This window comes from Oryctolagus cuniculus, chromosome 1 (assembly GCF_051225735.1).
Source record: "Oryctolagus cuniculus isolate XC-2025 breed Fujian yellow rabbit chromosome 1, ASM5122573v1, whole genome shotgun sequence".
NCBI lineage: Eukaryota > Metazoa > Chordata > Mammalia > Lagomorpha > Leporidae > Oryctolagus > Oryctolagus cuniculus.
The window spans coordinates 77,468,752-77,488,631 of record NC_142867.1 but is presented as its reverse complement, the minus strand read 5'-3'; the positions used below and the strand labels follow the sequence as shown (position 1 = coordinate 77,488,631).

General features: G+C 37.4%; 1 protein-coding gene across 4 annotated transcripts in view; it reads right to left on the bottom strand.

Annotated features, from left to right (window-relative positions):
• Nucleotides 1-19,880, bottom strand: part of EED (embryonic ectoderm development) — a 43,506-nt gene that overhangs the window by 10,236 nt on the left and 13,390 nt on the right. For 3 of the 4 annotated variants that reach the window (XM_002708655.6, XM_070076476.2, XM_089332336.1), the window contains exons 7-9: nt 16,261-16,352; nt 13,571-13,704; nt 11,182-11,287 (exon numbers count right to left, since the gene is read on the bottom strand). In XM_002708655.6, coding sequence (XP_002708701.1) covers nt 11,182-11,287; nt 13,571-13,704; nt 16,261-16,352 — 332 coding nt within the window. Of the gene's footprint in view, nt 1-11,181; nt 11,288-13,570; nt 13,705-16,260; nt 16,353-17,515; nt 17,752-19,880 lie in introns of those variants that run through there. The other variant, XM_089332340.1, reaches the window with a different exon arrangement.

The window sequence follows — 19,880 nt, the reverse complement described above, 5'->3', positions numbered from 1 at the left end:
AATAGCACAAATAAATCACAAATCACCTAAGAGGAAGTAGTTAATTTGAATAGCCCCATAACTCTTAAGGAACTTGAATTTGTAATTTTAAACCCTTCCCTTCAAAAATTTCTAGGCCCAGAAAGTTTAACTAGAAAATTCTACCAACCATTTAAGGGAGAATTAACATCAACTGTATATACAACCACTGTCAACAAATGGGAGAGGGGCTGGAGCTGTGGTACAGTGGGTTAAACCCCTGCCTACAGCACCGGCAACCCACATGCGTGCCGGTTCAAGTCCCGGCTGCTCCAGTTCCAATCTAGCTCTCTGCTAGGGGTTGGAAAAGCAGTAGAGGATGGCCCAAGTCCTTGGGCCCTTGCACCTGCATGGGAGACCTGGAAGAAGCCCCTGGCTCCTGGCTTCAGTTTGGCCCAGCTCTGGCCGTTGCAGCCATCTGGGGAGTGAGTGAACCAGTGGATGGAAGACCTCTCACTTTCAAATAAACAAATAAACCTTTAAAAATTAAAATACTTTTTGATGCGACTGTTAAATATTAAGTATTTATAAAAATTACATTATAAATGGAAATTATATTATAAATTATATAATATATAAATCATATATTATATATAATTGAACTGGTAAAATGCCCACACAAGTAGACTGTGGGAGACTCACAAGAAGCTCCTGGCTCCAAGCTCCGACCGAATCAGTTCAGTTTCTGACCCTTGCGGTCATTTGGGGAGTGAATCAGCATATGGAAGACCTCTCTCTGCAACTCTGTCTTTCAAATAAATAAAATAAATCTTCAAAACAAAAAAAAGACAGATTCCTATCTGTTTAAAAAAAAAAAAAAGGGAGACAGGATACTTACCAATTATATTATAAAGCCTGTTTATCAATAATACCGAGACAAAAAACAGTACCAAAAAAAAAAAGTTTCAGACTAATAACACAATTTCATGAACACAACTACATAAATACTTAAAACTAGCAAATAGAATTCCACAAAATATAAAAAGAGTAAGAACGACCAGGACAGGTTTATTCCTGGGATAAACAAGCCAAATCAATATTTTTAAAAAAATCAATCAATACAATATACTGTATTAATAGGCTAAAGAAGAAAAGACATGATTATATCAACTGATGAAAAAATCAACTGACAAAAAGCACCCATTCATGAATAAAGTCATGAAAACTTAGGGAGAAAACTCCTAATTAGAAAGAGAATGTCTTCTACAATGTGAAAGACTGAATGACAATGCAAATATGCCTGCTGTTAACACTGTTATTCCACAAAGACTGATGTTTCACCAATGTGAGAAGGCAAAAAAAGGAAATAAAAGGCATAAGATCAGAGATGAAGAAATAAAACTATTGGGCAGAGCCAAGATGGCGGAATACTGAGGGCGCACGATAGTCCGGGAAAAGATAGTTTAATAAAAGTGGAGTTACTGTAGCCTCAGGAAAAGGCTCAGGAAAAAAACTGCAGAGGAAACTCTTCTGGATCTAGTGGATGTGACACGGAAGACCTACGGGGAGAGCAAGGTCACCCACCATGTGGAAGCCCCGCTGCAGAGTCTGCACACCAGCGCTGGAAGGGGAGGTGAGACAAAAACCTCGGTAACCCGAGACATTGGCAGGGAAAGGCAGAAAGAGCCTACAGGGAACGAGGCCTGAAGCCCCACTGGGGAAAGTTCACCAGGCTGACTAGAGGAGAGAAAAAAATGAATATAAGTGGAACCAGCACGGGCACTAGCCTCTCTCTCCACTCACCTTACAAAGCTGAGCAAGACAAAGAGCAGGCGCCATTTTAAGTATGTAAAGCGGCGCCCACCATTAGCCAAGCAGAAAAACCTGACTCTGGTGGGGAGAAATAACAGGAGGTTAAGACCTAGTGAAAGTACGGAGCTAACGAACTGAGACTGTGAAAATCTGAAGGGGGCGAGAGAACTCACTGAGTACACAAACTCGGTAACCTTGGCAACCCGCTGAGAGACTGCAGAGAAATTTGAGACCACACTGAGGGCTGCATAAACTCTTTGTGTGGTCCCAGGGGTAAACAGACGAATACCCACAGGGGCCAGAATTCATACATCAACTACCCTCAATTCCACTCAGCTTTGTGGAATTACTTCCCAACTGAGTCAAAAAAAAAAAAAAAAAGAGAGAGAGAGAGAGAGAGAGAGCACGACCTCGAGCAAGTGAGAGAACAATCTGGGTGAGTCACCTCTGGCAAACCCTTAACCCTGAAGAACAAAACAGAGCTCTCTGGCCACACCCATCACAGCCTCTAAGGATCCATAAAAGCAGACAGTCCACTTAATCTACAGTCATAGTATAACGAGAAAAAAACACCACAGCGAAGAAACCAAAGAATATCTCCAATATGCCAAACAACAAATGCAGAAACCAAGGTAACAAGAACAAGGAAGACACTATGACGCCCCCAAATGAAAAAGACACCCCAATTCAAGATTATGAAGATGATGAGATAGAAGAAATGCAAGAAGCAGATCTCAAAAAATTGATAAGAACATGAAGAAGTTCTCAAAAACAAATTCTTGAACACTAGAAATCCTTAATGGACAGGATAGAAAATCTCTCTCACGAAAATGAAATATTAAGGAGGAATCAAAATGAAACGCAGAAACTAGTAGAACATGAAACTGTGATAGTGACAAGAAATCATAATGAAATGAAGAATTCAATAGATCAAATGACAAACACATTAGAGAGCCTTAAAAACAGAATGGGTGAAGCAGAAGAGAGAATATCGGGCTTAGAAGACAGAAAACAGGAAAGTATACAGTAAAACCAAAGAAAAGAAGACGAAATTAGAAATCTAAAAAAATATTGCTGGGAATCTACAGGATACTATTAAAAAACCCAACATTCGGGTTCTAGGAGTTCCTGAAGGCATGGAGAGGGAGAAAGGATTAGAAGGCCTTTTTAGTGAGATACTAGCAGAAAATTTTCCAGGTTTGGAGAAGGACAGAGACATCCTAGTACAGGAAGTTCATAGAACTCCTAATAAACATAGCCAAAAGAGATCCTCACCACGACACACAGTAAATAAACTCACCGCAGTGAAACATAAAGAAAAGATCCTAAAATGTGCAAGAGAGAAACGTCAGATTACTCTCAGAGGATCTCCAATCAGACTCACAGCTGACTTCTCATCAGAAACCCTACAAGCTAGGAGGGAATGGCGAGACATAGCCCAGGTATTAAGAGAGAAAAACTGCCAGCCCAGAATATTATATCCTGCAAAGCTCTCATTTGTGAATGAAGGTGAAATTTATTTCACAGCAAACAGAAATTGAAAGAATTTGTTGCCACTCGTCCAGCCCTGCAAAAGATGCTTAAAGATGTGTTACACACAGAAACACGGTCATCAATATGAAAGAAGGTAAAGGAAGGAAACCTCACAGCAAAAGATCACAGGAAGTTCAAAGCATATATTAGAAAATATCTTTGGCAAATGGCAGGGCAAAGTTACTACTTATCAATAGTCAAATTGAACATTAATGGCCTGAATTGTCCAGTTAAAAGACAGATTGGCTGATTGGGTTAAGGAACAAAACCCATCTATTTGCTGCTTATAAGAAACACATCTTTCCAACAAAGATACAAACAGACTGAAAGTGAAAGGCTGGAAAAAGATATACCATGCCAACAGAAATGAAAAAAGAGCGGTGTAGCCATCTTAATCTCGGACAACATAAACTTTACCACAAAAACTGTTAGGAGAGACAAAGAGGGGCACTATATAATGATTAAGGGATCCATTCAACAGGAAGATATCAATGTATTATTATGTATTATGATTATCAATGTATATGCACCTAATTACAGGGCACCGGTTTATTTAAAAGATTTGTTAAGGGACTTAAAGGGAGACTTAGACCCCAATACAATGGTACTGGGGGACTTCAATACTCCACTCTCAGAAATAGACAGATCAACAGGACAGAAGATCAACAAGGAGACAGTAGATTTAAACGACACTATAGCCCAAATGGATCTAACAGATATCTACAGAACTTTTCATCCTACACATAAAGCATTTACATTCTTCTCAGCAGTACATGGAACCTTCTCTAGGATTGACCACATACTAGGCCATAAAGCAAGTCTCAGCAAATTCAAAATTAGAATCATATGATGCAGCTTCTCAGACCATAAAGGAATGAAGTTGGAAATTAGCAACTCAGGAATCCCTAGAGCATATACAAAAACATGGAGATTGAACAACATGCTCCTGAATGAACAATGGGTCATAGAAGAAATTAAAAGAGAAATCAAAAATTTTCTGGAAGTAAATGAGGATAACAGCACAACATACCAAAACTTATGGGATACAGCAAAAGCAGTGTTAAGAGGAAAGTTCATAGCAATAGGTGCCTACATCAAGAAATTGGGAAGGCATCAAATAGATGAGCTTTCAATGCATCTCAAGGATCTAGAAAATCTGCAGCAAACCAGACCCAAATTTAGTAGGAGAAGAGAAATAATTAAAATCAGAGAAGAAATCAACAGGATTGAATTAAAAAAAAAATTACAAAAATCAGCCAAACGAGGAGCTGGTTTTTTGAAAAAATAAACAAAATTGAAACCCCATTGGCCCAACTAACTAAAAAGAAAAGAACCAAATCAATAAAATCAGAGATGAAAAAGGAAACGTAACAACAGACACCACAGAAATAAAAAGAATCATCAGAAATTACTACAAGCACTTGTATGCCAGCAAACAGGGAAACCTATCAGAAATGGATAGATTCCTGGACACATGCAACCTATCTAAATTGAACCAGGAAGACATCGAAAACCTAAACAGACCCATAACTGAGACAGAAATTGAAACAGTCATAAAGACCCTCCCAACAAAGAAAAGCCCAGGACCAGATGGATTCACTGCTGAATTCTACCAGACATTTAAAGAAGAACTAACTCCAATTCTTCTCAAACTATTCAGAACAATCGAAACAGAGGGAATCCTCCCAAATTCTTTCTATGAAGCCAGCATCACCTTAATTCCTAAGCTGGAAAAAGATGCAGCATTGAAAGAGGATTACAGACCAATATCCCTGATGAACATAGATCCAAAAATCCTCAATAAAATTCTCGCCAATAGAATGCAACAACACATCAGAAAGATCATCCACCCAGACCAAGTGGGAGTTATCCCTGGTATGCAGGGATGGTTTAATGTGCGCAAGAAATCAATGTGATACACCACATTAACAGACTGCAGAAGAAAATCCATATGATTATCTCAATAGACGCAGAGAAAGCATTTGATAAAATACAACACCCTTTCATGATGAAAACTCTAAGCAAACTGGGTTTGGAAGGAACATTCCTCAACACAATCAAGGCAATTTATGAAAAACCCATGGCCAGCATCCTATTGAATGGGGAAAAGTTGGAAGCATTTCCACTGAGATCTGGTACCAGACAGGGATGCCCACTCTCACCACTGCTATTCAATATAGTTCTGGAAGTTTTAGCCAGAGCTATTAGGCAAGAAAAAGAAATTAAAGGGATATAAATTGGGAAGGAAGAACTCAAACTATCCCTCTTTGCAGACGATATGATTCTGTACTTAGAGGATCCAAAGAACTCTACTAAGAGACTATTGGAACTCATAGAGGAGTTTGGCAAAGTGGCAGGATATAAAATCAATGCACAAAAATCAACAGCCTTTGTATACACAGGCAATGCCACGGCTGAGAAAGAATTGCTAAGATCAATCCCATTCACAATAGCTACAAAAACAATCAAATACCTTGGACTAAACTTAACCAAGGACGTTAAAGATCTCTACGATGAGAATTACAAAACCTTAAAGAAAGAAACAGAAGAGGATACCAAGAAATGGAAAAATCTCCCTGTCATGGATTGGGAGAATCAATATCATCAAGATGTCCATTCTCCCAAAAGCAATTTATACATTCAATGCAATACAAATCAAAATACCAAAGACCTTCTTCTCAGATCTGGAAAAAATGATGCCGAAATTCATATGGAGACACAGGAGACCTCGAATAGCTAAAGCAATCTTGTACAACAAAAACAAAGCTGGAGGCATCACAATACCAGATTTCAGGACATACTAGAGGGCAGCTGTTATCAAACAGCATGGTATTGGTACAGAAACAGATGGATAGAGCAATGGAACAGAAAAGAAACACCAGAAATCAATCCAAACATCTACAGCCAACTTATATTTGATCAAGGATCCAAAACCAATTCCGGAGCAACGACAGTCTATTCAATAAATGGTTCTAGGAAAATTGGATTTCCACGTCCAGAATCATGCAGCAAGACCCCTACCTTTCACCTTACACAAAAATTCACTCAACATGGATTAAAGATCTAAATCTATGACCCGACACCATCAAATTATTAGAGAGCATTGGAGAAACCCTGCAAGATAAAGGTACTGGCAAAGACTTCTTGGAAAAGACCCCAGAAGCACAGGCAGTCAAAGCCAAAATTAACATTTGGGATTGCATCAAATTGAGAAGTTTCTGTACTTCAAAAGATAGTCAGGAAAGTGAAGAAATATTTGCAAACCATGCAACAGATAAAGGGTTGATAACCAGAATCTACAAAGAAATCAAGAAACTCCACAACATCAAAACAAACAACCCACTTAAGAGATGGGCCAAGGACCTCAATAGACATTTTTCAAAAGAGGAAATCCAAATGGCCAACAGGCACATGAAAAAATGATCAAGATCACTAGCATTCAGGGAAATGCAAATCAAAACCACAATGAGGTTTCACCTCAGCACGGTTAGAATGCCTCACATTCAGAAATCTACCAACAACAGATGCTGGAGAGGATGTGGGGAAAAAGGGACACTAACCCACTGTTGGTGGGAATGCAAACTGGTTAAGCCACAATGGAAGTCAGTTTGGAGATTTCTCAGAAACCTGAAGATAACCCTACCGTTTGACCCAGCCATCCCACTCCTTGGAACTCACCCAAAGGAAATGAAATTGGCAAACAAAAAAGCTGTCTCCACATTAATGTTTATTGCAGCTCAATTCACAATAGCTAAGACCTGGAACCAACCCAAATGCCCATCAACGGTAGACTAGATAAAGAAATTATGGGACATGTACTCTATAGAATACTATACAGCAGTCAAAAACAATGAAACCCGGTCATTTGCAACAAGATGGAGGAATCTGGAAAACATCATGCTGAGTGAATTAAGCCAGTCCCAAAGGGACAAATATCATATGTTCTCCCTGATCGGCGGCAACTAACTGAGCACCAAAGGGGAAACCTGTTGAAGTGAAATGGACACTATGAGAAACAGTGACTTGATCAGCTCTTGTCCTGACTGCTGATGTACAATGTAATACTTTATCCATTTAGTATTTTTTTTTGTTTTGTTCTAGTACTATTGGTTGAACTCTGTAATTAACACACAATTATTCTTAGGTGTTTAAATTTAACTGAAAAGTGATCCCTGTTAAATATAAGAGTGGGAATGAGAGAGGGAGGAGATGTACAATTTGGGACATGCTCAATCGGACTTGCCCCAAATGGTGGAGTTGGAAATGTGCCAGGGGATTCCAATTCAATCCCATCAAAGTGGCATGTACCAATGCCATCTCACTAGCCCAAGTGATCAATTTCAGTTCACAATTGATCACACTGATAGGTCTAAGAGTCAAAAGGGATCACACAAACAAGACTAGTGTCTGCTAATACTAACTGATAGAATCTAAAAGGGAGAGCACGATCTAACATGGGAATCGGGATACACAGCAGACTCATAGAATGGCAGATGTCCTAAACAGCACTCTGGCCTCAGAATCAGCCCTTAAGGCATTCGGATCTGGCTGAAGAGCCCATGAGAGTATTTTAGGCATGGAAAGCCAAGACACTCTGGAAAAAAACAAAAACAAAACCTAAAATGAAAGATCAGATCTCTGCGAGTGAGACCCCAGTGGAAAGAACGGGGCCATCAAAAAAGGAGGTACCTTCCTCTCAAGGGAGGAGGGAACTTCCACTTTGACTATGACCCTGTCGGAATAAGATCAAAGTCGGCGAACCCAAAAGGCCCCCATAGCCTTGGCAACTCATGACTAGAGCCTAGGGAGATTCCGGACGCCATAAACAAGAGTGTCAAATTGTTAAGTCAACAACAGGAGTCACTGTGTACTTACTTCTCATGTGGGATCTGTCCTTAATGTGCTGTCCAATGTGAAGTAATGCTATAACTAGTACTGAAACAGTATTTTTACACTTTGTGTTTCTGTGTGGGTACAAACTGATGAAATCTTTACTTAATGTATGCTAAACTGATCTTCTGTATATAAAGAGAATCGAAAATGAATCTTGATGTGAATGAAATGGGAGAGGGAGTGGGAGATGGGAGGGGTGCGAGTGGGAGGGAAATTATGGGGGGGGGGGGCCCGAAGCCAATGTAATCCATAAACTGTACTTTGGAAATTTATATTTACTAAAAAAAACAGAAAGAAATAAAACAGTCTCTACTTGCAGATAATATGATGGTCTATACAGAAAACCCAAAAGAATTAACCAAAAAATCTTTTGAGAATAAGCATTTTATCTAAGTTGTAGGATTAAAGATCAATATGCAAATAACTGTTTAACTTCATACTAGCTAACATATTCAAATGGAAACCAAAAATCCATTCATAACTACTAAGAAAAGAAGAAATTCTTAGATGTAATATTAACAAAGGAAAAGCAAGACTTGTATGTCAAAAACTATAACACATGGATGATAAAAATCAAAATCTCAACAAGATTTTTTTAAACAAGGACAAGATTATTCTGAAATTTATGGAAAGACAAAGTTACTAATTTTTAACAAAGGTACAAAAGTAATTCAATGGACAAAGTATATGCTTTAAAACACTGGAAAAACTGCATATGTATAGAAAAAAATATGAACTTCAATCTAAGCCTCAAAACTTACAAAACATGTAAATCATGATCCTTAAAATAATTTTTTAAGTCAATAAGTTATATTTCATAAAAGTTATAAACATTTTCTCCATGAAATATGCTGTTAAGAGGATAAAAAAGACAAGCCCCAGATCAGAAGAACTATTTGCAAACTATGTATTTGACACAAGATTCAAATTGAGAATATATTAAGAATTCAAAACTCAACAGTTTAAAACTAAAAAATAATCCAATAGAAAACGAGCAAGAGATATGAAGAGACATCACTCAAAAGGACAAATGGATGGGAACTAAGCAAATGAGAAAGATGTTCAACATCACTAGACATCAGGAAAATGCAAATTAAGACCATGATGAGCTATCATTACACTCCAATCAGAACAGCTAAAATAAAAAATAATGACAATACCAAACGCTGGCGAAGATTTGGAGACACTGGATCTCTCATACTTTGCTGGTGGGAATGTAAAATGGTACAGCCACTCTGGAAAATAGTTTGGCAGTCTCGTAAAAAAACTAACAAACTTAACCATGACACAGCAACTGCCCTCCTAGGCATTTATCCCAGAAAAATGAAAACTTAAGTCCACACAAAAACATGTATATCACTGTTCAATAGTAGCTTTATTTGTAATAGCCCCAAACTGGAAACAACCAAAAGATATAAATTAGATGGTTAAATAAACTGTGGAGGGACAGCCATACCACTGACTACTACTCAAAAACAAAAACGGAGAACTACTAATACAGGAACAACTTGGATACATCTCAAGGGCATTATACAGGAAGAGAGAGGAAAAAAAAGTATTAAAAGATTATAAACTAAAATATTTTTGAAATGACAAAAATTTCACATGATAAAATGACACAGAAACATACACACAATGAAACTGACACAATGTCAATTTCCTGGAGTTGACACTGTATTATAGAAGATAAAATCTCTGAAGCTTCCTGTGATTCTAGTTTAAGATCAAGAGTTTAAGGGGAAAAAACTGTAACATTATACCTATAAGGCCAAGAAAAATATAAATCAGGTTCTGTTCAAGAAAATATGAAATACCCTGAAATCCACATTAAGAAAAGAAACTGCAAGGCAATTTTTCAAAATTTGATAATCTCACATGTTCAGATAGTATCACCAGTAACTTCTTTAAATAATACATACACACACACACACACACACACACACTGTGTACTTTAAAAAGTTCACAGGAAATGAAATTTTTTAAAGTTCATTTTACTACAAAAACATTTGAAATTCATGCATTTTTCATAGCATAAATTTTCCATGAGTTTTTAAGACCCCTCTCAAATACATGAATTTAAAAAAAAAATTTTACAGAAAAATTTATCTGTCAATTCCATTTCCCATAAACTTTTATAGTACCTGTATATACATACAAATATATAGTAATCCCTTGATGTCCATGTGGGATTAGTTCTAAGACTCCTCCCTACCCATATAGCAAAATCCACAGATTTTCATGTCCCTTACATAAAATGGCATTTTTGCATATAATCTAAATAAATCATCCTTTATACTTTAAAAAATCTCTACATTACTCATAACACCTATTACAATGTAAATGCTATGTGAATAGTTGCTATACTGTATTGTTAAGAGACTAATGACAAATAAAAAAGCCTGTATGTATTCACTATAGATACGATTTTCTTTTTCCTGAATACCTTTAATCCATGTTAGTTGAATCCATGGATATGGAACCCACGGATACGAACAGCCAACTGCATATATCTCTCTCCAAAAACACGCCAGGGCAGGGCCTGGTAAACTGCAGCCTGTGAGCCAACACCAGCCTTTGCAAATAAAATTTTATTGTGAAGGATGCAAATATATGAAAACAAAACACCTGCTGTTTTTCACTATTTTGTAGTAACACTGCATATCAGAGAACATTCTCATCTTACCTGAACACAAAGAATTATAACTCACTGGAATGTTTTATACCTAAAACAAATTTCCAAATCTACGAAAATGAGGCTTTATATGAAAAAAACAATTTTCCACCTACCATTCATTATTATTATTTTTTTATTTTTATTTATTTATTTATTTTTTTGACAGGCAGAGTGGACAGTGAGAGAGAGAGACAGAGAGAAAGGTCTTCCTACCATTCATTATTATAACTACATAAGAAACTGTGTGTAGTTCCTGCAAAATTCCAACACACATGTAATAAGTGAAAGTGCAGCTTAACCAGTTACCATACCTTGGAAAGTATCAAATCGCCTAACCATCGCACACAATCAACATAATTCCTGTGTATGTCTCTGGTAGAAAAGTCAGGGAAGTGGATTTTCTGCGAAATAAATGGCCTAAAGGAAGAATGAAAATTTAAAAAGTTAAAACATACAGCACAGTCATACTAACTTTCAGTTTTATATTAATAAAACTTTGAAAAACAAATTATGATTATTAATTCCTCTGATCCCAGATAACTGAGTAACTTATCTGTTTATTGAAAGCTAAAGTCTCCACCTTTTGTTTCTTTGTTTCCTTCCACTGTAAGCTTTCAAATTCAATTTTTTGTCCCATGATATTTAGAGAAGTGGCATCTTCATGCTTGCTACCACATATAGCCCCCAAATTAATTACTTCAATTCTTGCTGTCCCAACCAATGATGAAAGAGATGTGACAGCAGAAGTGAAATTTTCTCATAGAAAAATATTAGATTACCTACTCAATCATTTAAAATTAAGCACTAATGGTTCAGGAAGTCAACATACTTAGGATATTTCAAAAGATAGTCATCTTTCCAGGGATAAGCAACATTCCAAAGACTTGACATAAAGAGCTTTCCAAAAATGAAGATGTGGAGCCATTTTTTAAATTTAAAGATTCTTTTGGGGAGGAGTTAGTGTTTGGCTCAACAGTCAAGATGACCCTTGGGAAGCCCACATCCCACATCGATGTGCCTGGTTTTGAATTCTGGCTCCATATCCAATTCCAGCTTCTTGCTGGTGTGACTTTTGGATGCAGCAAGTATGGCCTACATACTTAAGTCACTACCACTCATGTGAGATGAAGTTCCAGACACCTGGTTTCACTCTGGCCCACCCCTAGCTGTTGCAGGGATTTGGAGAATGAACCAGCAGATGGAAGATCTCCCTCCCTCTATCTCTCAAAGAAATATAAGTAAACAATCTGAAAGGTATTAGTGAGAAGACAAACAAGACAAGCTACTACCAATTGTTAAGTTAGCAACACATCCAACATTTCTAATCCACTGATTCAGCTTTTATAATGAAATAACTGTAGAATATGGTGTGCCATGAATTAGTTATTGTAAGCAATTCACATGTCCTCTCTTTACCTTTTCCTCTCTCATATGTCTAAAGCACCTCATCAAAAACATTCTTCCATTTCAAATTTTGGGATCTTTTGTTTGCTAAAACATTAAAATTATTAATGATCTAAGTTCCTAACTCTGCTGTAATTATGTTAATAACATTTAGTTAAGCACACAATAATACAATCTTATGGCTAAACTTTCTCAGAAAAGACCAGCATTAACTCTGTTATTTTCTGTAAGCTGTTAAATATAATTTGTATTTATTTCACATATAGAAAATAACCTAAAATATGAATCTATATTTTACTAATTCCTAGCATTTTAAAGTAGGAATCTGAAAGTTGGACTAATTCTTAAATTCTAGACAGTTAACTGCATTAAGAATTGAAGCATTTCAAAAAATTACTTAAAAAGCTGAAAAATTCCTCATCCCATAATACCATAGAGAAAGGCTCCTGTGCTTGAATTTTCTCCAATTAAGTGATTCTCACTTAGAGGAAAGCATATTATGAATTGAAACTAAGAATCCTATTTTAAAAGATTAGTTTACTGCTTTGAATTAGAATTTGTGAAAAGGTATCCCTTATTCTCTGTATTCCACAGAAACTTTGGAGTGATTTAAATGTGTACATTTATAACTTAAAAGGCCAAGTATATACAAACCTAAATAAAAGTAAGTGAAATAAGTTAATTTATTAAAATGAAAACAAAATTTAAGGGGGAATGGGGAAACTGAGCTACAAACATTAAAAATAATGGCTCCCATTTAAAACAGATTAATTTTATGGCATGTAAATTATACCTTAAACTTATTAAGGGAGCAGCCATTTAGCTTAGCAGTTATGATGTCCACCACAAATATCAGAGTGCCTGGGTTCAAATTCTTGACTGATCCTGACTCCAGCTTCCTAATAACGCCGGCTTTAAGAGGCAGTGGTGATGACAAAAGTAACTGAGCTCCTGTCACTCAGGTGGGAGACTTGAACTGCTTTCTCAGTTCCTGGCTCTGGCCCCTACCCAGCCCTAGCCTTGTGGGCATCCGGGGAGTGAACCAACAGATGGGAGCTATCTGTTTCTCTCTTTCTGCCTCTCAAAAAGTAATTAAAAATCTTTTTTAAGTTTCTGAAAATGGGACATCTAAACTGAATGCTGGATACTTATCCAAAGGAGTGTCAAAAAGTTAATGGAAAATTCATATTAACTTTTTAATTTTTCATGAGCTTCTATAACAATAGTGGGAAAAAGTAAAGCACATCTGTTAACAGTACCACAAGGCAAATTGTCTTTAAATATTACAACTGTTACCTGTTAGTTTTATTTGGATTATAATCATAAGATTCTTTAATTGCATTCATCATTCTCTTTGAATTGATCCTCCAAAGTTTAAGAGAGTGATCCATACCACAGGACATTATTTTTTCACCCAAAAGATCATAATCCTATATGTAAAACAGAAAAAGTTTAAGTATATAAATTATAGTCCCAAATTATATTTATCCAATTTTCACCTGTTATCTAGTGAAAATTGTATTTCAAATCACAATACTAACAGTATTTTGGGTTTCATCCATGTAGGCCATAAGTGGGAGTTAGAGTGGACATTTGGCCTAGCAGTAAAGATGCCACTTGGGATGCCCACATCCCATATGTGCCTGGATTTTGAGTCTCCTGCTGTCAGTTTCCTATTAATGTGCACCCTGGGAAGCAGCAGGTGATGCTGGTTTAAGTACTTAGATCCCTACCACCCACAAGGGAGGTCTGGATTGCGTTCTGGCCCTAGTTTCTGCCTGGCCTAGTTCTGGCTGTTACAGGCATGAGAAGGGTAAACTCTCTCTGCCCCTCAAATTAAGAAAGAAGAAAAACAATCACAGAGTTGACTACTGTTTTAAGTGGTTTGTCACCATCAAAGTTTATGAGTTTTGAATATGGAAGACAAAAAAGTAAATTACTTAAATTTACTTTGAATTTATTTAATATATCTACACATTTCTGTTGATTGATTTTGAAGGTAAATTGCATGCTGAAGTAAAATTATTGTACGACACAAAGAGATGAATAGTAATATTACTTTTCTTAATTCTAACTAAGCAATGAAACCGACATATGCATATGAGACATCAGGAATCCTTAAACAGCCTTTAAGTCAAAATATATCAATGTTAACACTGGTTTTACAATTCACTTTTTAAATAAAAAAGAAATTTAAAATGCAAACAGAATTTAACTTTTTCATTTACTTTTTACTAATATTTAATAAGACATCTAACAGGTCATCTATTTTAACAGCCCTATTGCAGAGTTAGACACTGAAGCCCAGAAATGCCACTTAATTTAGTACAAGGCACCTAATGAGTTAATGAAAATCTCACATTGATCCTTCTAGCAGTGTACTCCTTCATTACAGAGATACATATTGTTTCCTGCTCTAACTTCAACAAATAATAATAGAGTTCTACAGGAGAATACTTATTCTTACCAATTTATTTTGTAATACTCCAACCTTAAAGTAATTCTAAGTATTGCTGTTTTATAGGTACCTAAGAGATTTAGGTTTGGTGTTTGAGTTCACTAATCTGGTCACTGCTACTTCTACTACCATCAATAGCAACAAGACATCCTTAGAGGCAGTAGCTCTAAGTTAGAGCTCTTAATAAAGGTAAGTACACCTGGATCTTACTTCAACGTTTAGAAAATGCAAGTAGACATAGTATTCTAATGTAGGTATAAGTATCACAAACTCCAGCCAGAGGAATATTTTAGTACCTCCAGTTTGGGGGCCAGCATTATGGTTCAGCAAACTAAGCAACAACCTGCAATACTGGCATCCCATATAGGTGCCAGGTTTGAGTCCTGGCTGCTCCACTTCCAATGTGGCTCCCTGCTAATGCACCTGGGAAAGCAGGGGAAAATGGCCTAAGTCCTTGGGCTTTTGCATCCTGGGCTACTGGCTTAGGCCTGGCCCAGCCCTTGCTGTTGTGGCCATTTGGGGAATGAATGAGCAAATGGAAGACCTCCTCCCACCTGCTCTGTAACTCTTTCAAATAAATAAATCTATTTCTAAATTTTTTATGTATTAATTTTTTATTTTTTTAAAAATCGAAATAAATCTAATGAGCTATACATGGAACACAATAAAGCCAAAATATAAAAGTCTGAAATGTGACTAAAAACACTTGTATTATAACACATCAATGGATTATAATACATTAATATAAAGCTAACAGTTATCTTTCAATATAATCAACTGTTGGTCTTGTGTAACACTAGGCCATGTAAAGGGGTGGAAACAGGATGAGCACAATAAAAATTTCTTAAAAGTGGGTAACTTGGGGCCAGTGCCGGGGTGTGGTGGATAAAGCTGCCCTCTGTGACTCTGGCATCCCATATGGGTGACAGTTCATGTCCTAGCTGCTCCACTTTCGATCCAGCTCCCTGCTAATGACCTGGGAAAAGCAGCAGAAGATGGCCCAAGTGTTTGGGCCTCTGCCACCCACATGGATGACCTGGATAAAGCTCCTAGCTTCAGCTTGGCCCAGCCCTGGCTGTTGCAGTCATCTGGGGAGTGAAGCAGTAGACAGAAGATCTGTCTCTCCCTCTCTCTATATAATTCTTTCAAATAAATAATTAAATCTTAAAGGGAGGTAATTTACATTTCAACTTTATAGAAAAGATGAATTTTCTAATGGCTAAGAGAAGCAGTAAAACGTTAACTTGGTGATTTTATAGTAAAAGGAAAGGAATAAGTTCACACTGTCCTTTCAAGAGAATCCAGGTATTGATATAAATCAAAGAGCAGGCAATTTTAAACAAAAGCAAAATCAAGCTTTCTGGTTTGATTTATTTCTTCACCTGTAAGACTAAAATCTTGTATGTAAAACAGTAAAATGACTGCTTGGTAGGTTATGTGAAAGAAACACATGTAAGGACAGAGCTCCATAGGGACTGTTTATAGCTTTGTAAATTTGCAGGTCACTCTCCTGAAACTTTCAACTTACAGCACTTAGAACTTCATCTCTGTGCCCCTCTACGCCACCAAATATTGCCACAAGAGTGTCCGTCTGGATATTCCATAATCGTAAAGCATGATCTAGGATGAAAGTACATAACATTAGGATAAACCTTTATCATTAACTACTCTGAACTTTAACTTACAACTGCTTGCACATCAGAGCCCCAGTTACTGTGAACTTTAACACATCCTCAAACTAACAAAAATTTAAAAAATTTGAAGTCTGGCATAGAAATGACTAGGAATGAAATTCATATTAAAAAATAAAATATTTACATGAAATGTAGACTTGAAAGTATTTATATGAAATGCAAATTGTAAATATTTATGTGATCTTAAATATTTTAAGCATAATTACCTCAAGTAATTTTCTTTAAACAATATAAATTGATGGAGATATACTTTTGAGATGAGAAAATAAGTACCTAGGGACTTGACAAATAATTTTAAGATTTATTTTATTTATTTGAAGGAGTTACAGAAAGAGGTAGGGAAAGATATATATATATATAGAGAGAGAGAGAGAGAGTGAGAGAGAGAGAGAGAAGGTAGGTCCTCCATCTGCTAGTGCATTCCCCAAATGGCTGCAATGGCCAGAGCTGAGCCAATCTGAAGCCAGGAGCCAGGAGCTTCTTCAGGACTCCCATGTGGATGCAGAGGCCTAAGGACTTGGGCCATTATTAGCAGGGAGCTTGATCAGAAGAGGAGCACCCATATGGGATGTCGATGCAGCAGGCTGGGGCTTTAACCTGCTGAGCCACAGCACCAGCCCCAACAAATAATTTTTTATTTTGCCATACAGGATACTATCCTTTCCTTTCACCACATTCACACTAACACATTGAAGAGGACTAAACAGATTCATAAGATTTCTACAGTAACACTAAAATATGATTGAAAACCACATACATTGTGACAACTTAATGATAGTCCTCCTTTATTACACAGCTGTAATTTGGGCACTTTTTTTTAATCAAACATCAGCAAAAACTGTACAGCAAGAGATGTAACACAGGAGATTTAAATATAACTGACTGAACTATGTAACATTAGCACATTACATAAATAAAGCCAACTGGAATATATTGTATCAAGAGTAGAAATTAATACTGCTTTGAAGATTTCTTGATTCCAGTGTGTACAAGTTTTCGTGTGGACATGTTTTCATTTCTCTTGGAAAATCAGAGATACTTCCCTAGGACTAGGGACCCTATGTTTAATATTTTGAGGAATCCCCAACATTTTTTTTTAAAGATTTTATTTATTTATTTGAGAGGTAGAGTTACAGACAGTGAGAGGAAGAGAGAGAGAGAGAAAGGTCTTCCATCCGTTGGTTCACTTTCCAAATGGCTGCAGCAGCTGTAGTTGCGCCCATCCAAAACCAGGAGCCAGGTGCTTCCTCTCGGTGTCCCATGCGGGTGCAGGGCCCCAAGCACCTGGGCCATCTTCTATTGCTTTCTCAGGCCACAGCAGATAGCTGGATTGGAAGAGGAGCAGCCAGGACTAGAACCGGCGCCCATATGGGATGCCGATGCTGGAGGCGCAGGATTAACCTACTGTGCCATGGCACCAGCCCCCCAAAAATTTTTTTCAAAGTAGTTACATTCTACATTTCCACTAGCAAAGTTTGAGAGTATTCCAATTTCTCTACATTCCAGGCAACACCTCTTATATCTGACATTTTCATTATAACTATCTTAAGTAGGTGTGAAGTATCTCACTGTAGTTTTGATTTATATTTCCCTAATGACTAATGATGCTGACCATTTCTCATGTGCTTATTGACCATTTGTACATGTTCTCTGGAGAAGCGTCTATTGAGAACTTTTTATCTATAAGTTGTATTGTCTTTCTGCTGTTGGTAAGAATTTTTAGTGTTAGAGAAATGACTTACATTTTCTCCTCTTCTGTACATTATCTTTTTCCATTCTTGATGCTATCATTTTTAAGTAAAATTTCTATTCACTCTAAAGCTGTTTGAGTTAAAAAACACTTATAGGAACTGGTGCGGTGGCTCAGTGGGTTGAGCCTCCCTCTACAGCACTGGCATTCTATATGGATGCCAGTTCAAGTCCCGGCGGCTCCACTTCTAATCCAACTCCCTGCAAATAATATGACCCAAGTGCTTGAGCCTCTGCACCCACATGGGAGACCCTGATGAAGCTGCTGGTCCTGGCTTCAGCCTGGCCCTGCCCTGGCCATTGTGGCCATTTGGGAAGTGAACAAGTGGATGGAAGATCTCTTTCTAACTTTTTCAAATAAATAAATCTTTAAATAATAAATAAATAACAATCTTACTAATGGGGAAGATCAACTTTGTTGAAAGTTGTGTCAAGTGTGGCCAGCACTGTGGGTTAGCAGGTAAAGCTGCCTGCTATGCCCGCATCCCATATGGGTGCCAGTTGAGTCCCGGCTGCTCCACTTTTGATCCAGCTCCCTGCTAATGTGCCTGGGAAAGCAGTGGAAGATGGCCCAACTGCTTGGGCCCTGCACCCATGTAGGAGTCCTAAAGAAGTCCCTGGCTCCTGGCTTGGATTGGCTCAGCTCCAGCTATTGCGGCCATTTGGAGAGTGAACCAGCGGATGGAGTATCTCTGACTCTCCTTCTCTGAAACACTTTCAAATCAATCAAGCAATCTTTAAAAAAAAAAAAAAAAAAAAAAAAAAAAAAAAGTTGTGTCAGGTGAGGCCAGAGTTGTGGCACAGTAAGTTCAGCTGTAGCTTGTAATGCTAGCATCCCATATTGGACTGCTATTCTGAATCCTAGCTGCTCCACTTCTGATCCAGCTTTCTGCTAATGTACCTGGGAGGCACAGAATGATGGCTCAAGTACTTGGGCCTCAGCCATTCACATGGGAGACCAGGATGGAGTTCCTGGTTCCTTGCTTTGGCCTGGCGCAGACCTGACTGTTGTGGTCATTTGAGGAGTAAACCAGCAGACAAAGATCTCTGTTTCTCCTTTTCTTTGTCACTCAGCCTTTCAAATAAATAAATAAGTCTTTAAACAAACAAAAAACCTTGTGCCAACTGACACAATATGGCCTACTCTTAATAAGAGACAAGAAAAACTAATCAGCTCTTTATAGAGGTGATGATTTTAAAATTTAAGCCTTGGTAAGTTACAGAAAAATGGCACTGAAACTTTTTCATGAGTTTTGATGTGAGGATATCCTTCAATCTCAGTGGATTACCGGAGGGGTTATAGGTTTATTAAGCCCAAGAAAAAGACAAACTTAACTAGAATATAGCAGAAATTCAAGGAGAAAAGACAGTCAAGAACAGAATGTAGAAATGACCACCAAACTCACTTCAGAGAGCTAAGAAATAATTAAGAGGCCTGTGTAAAACCAGAATACACTTATAATGCTAAGAAATAATTAAGAGGCCTGTGTAAACTCAGAATACACTTATAATGACAGTATAGGCATAAGGAACAATGCCATACTTTATGGGGAACATGACTAAATAGAATGATGGTGACTGCTAAGGTAATTTGCAAAACTATCTTTAAAACTTTTCAAACTGGGGCCGGTGCCATGGCTCACTTGGTTAATCCTACCCCCCTGCGGTGCCAGTATCCCATATGGGCACCGGGTTCTAGTCCCCG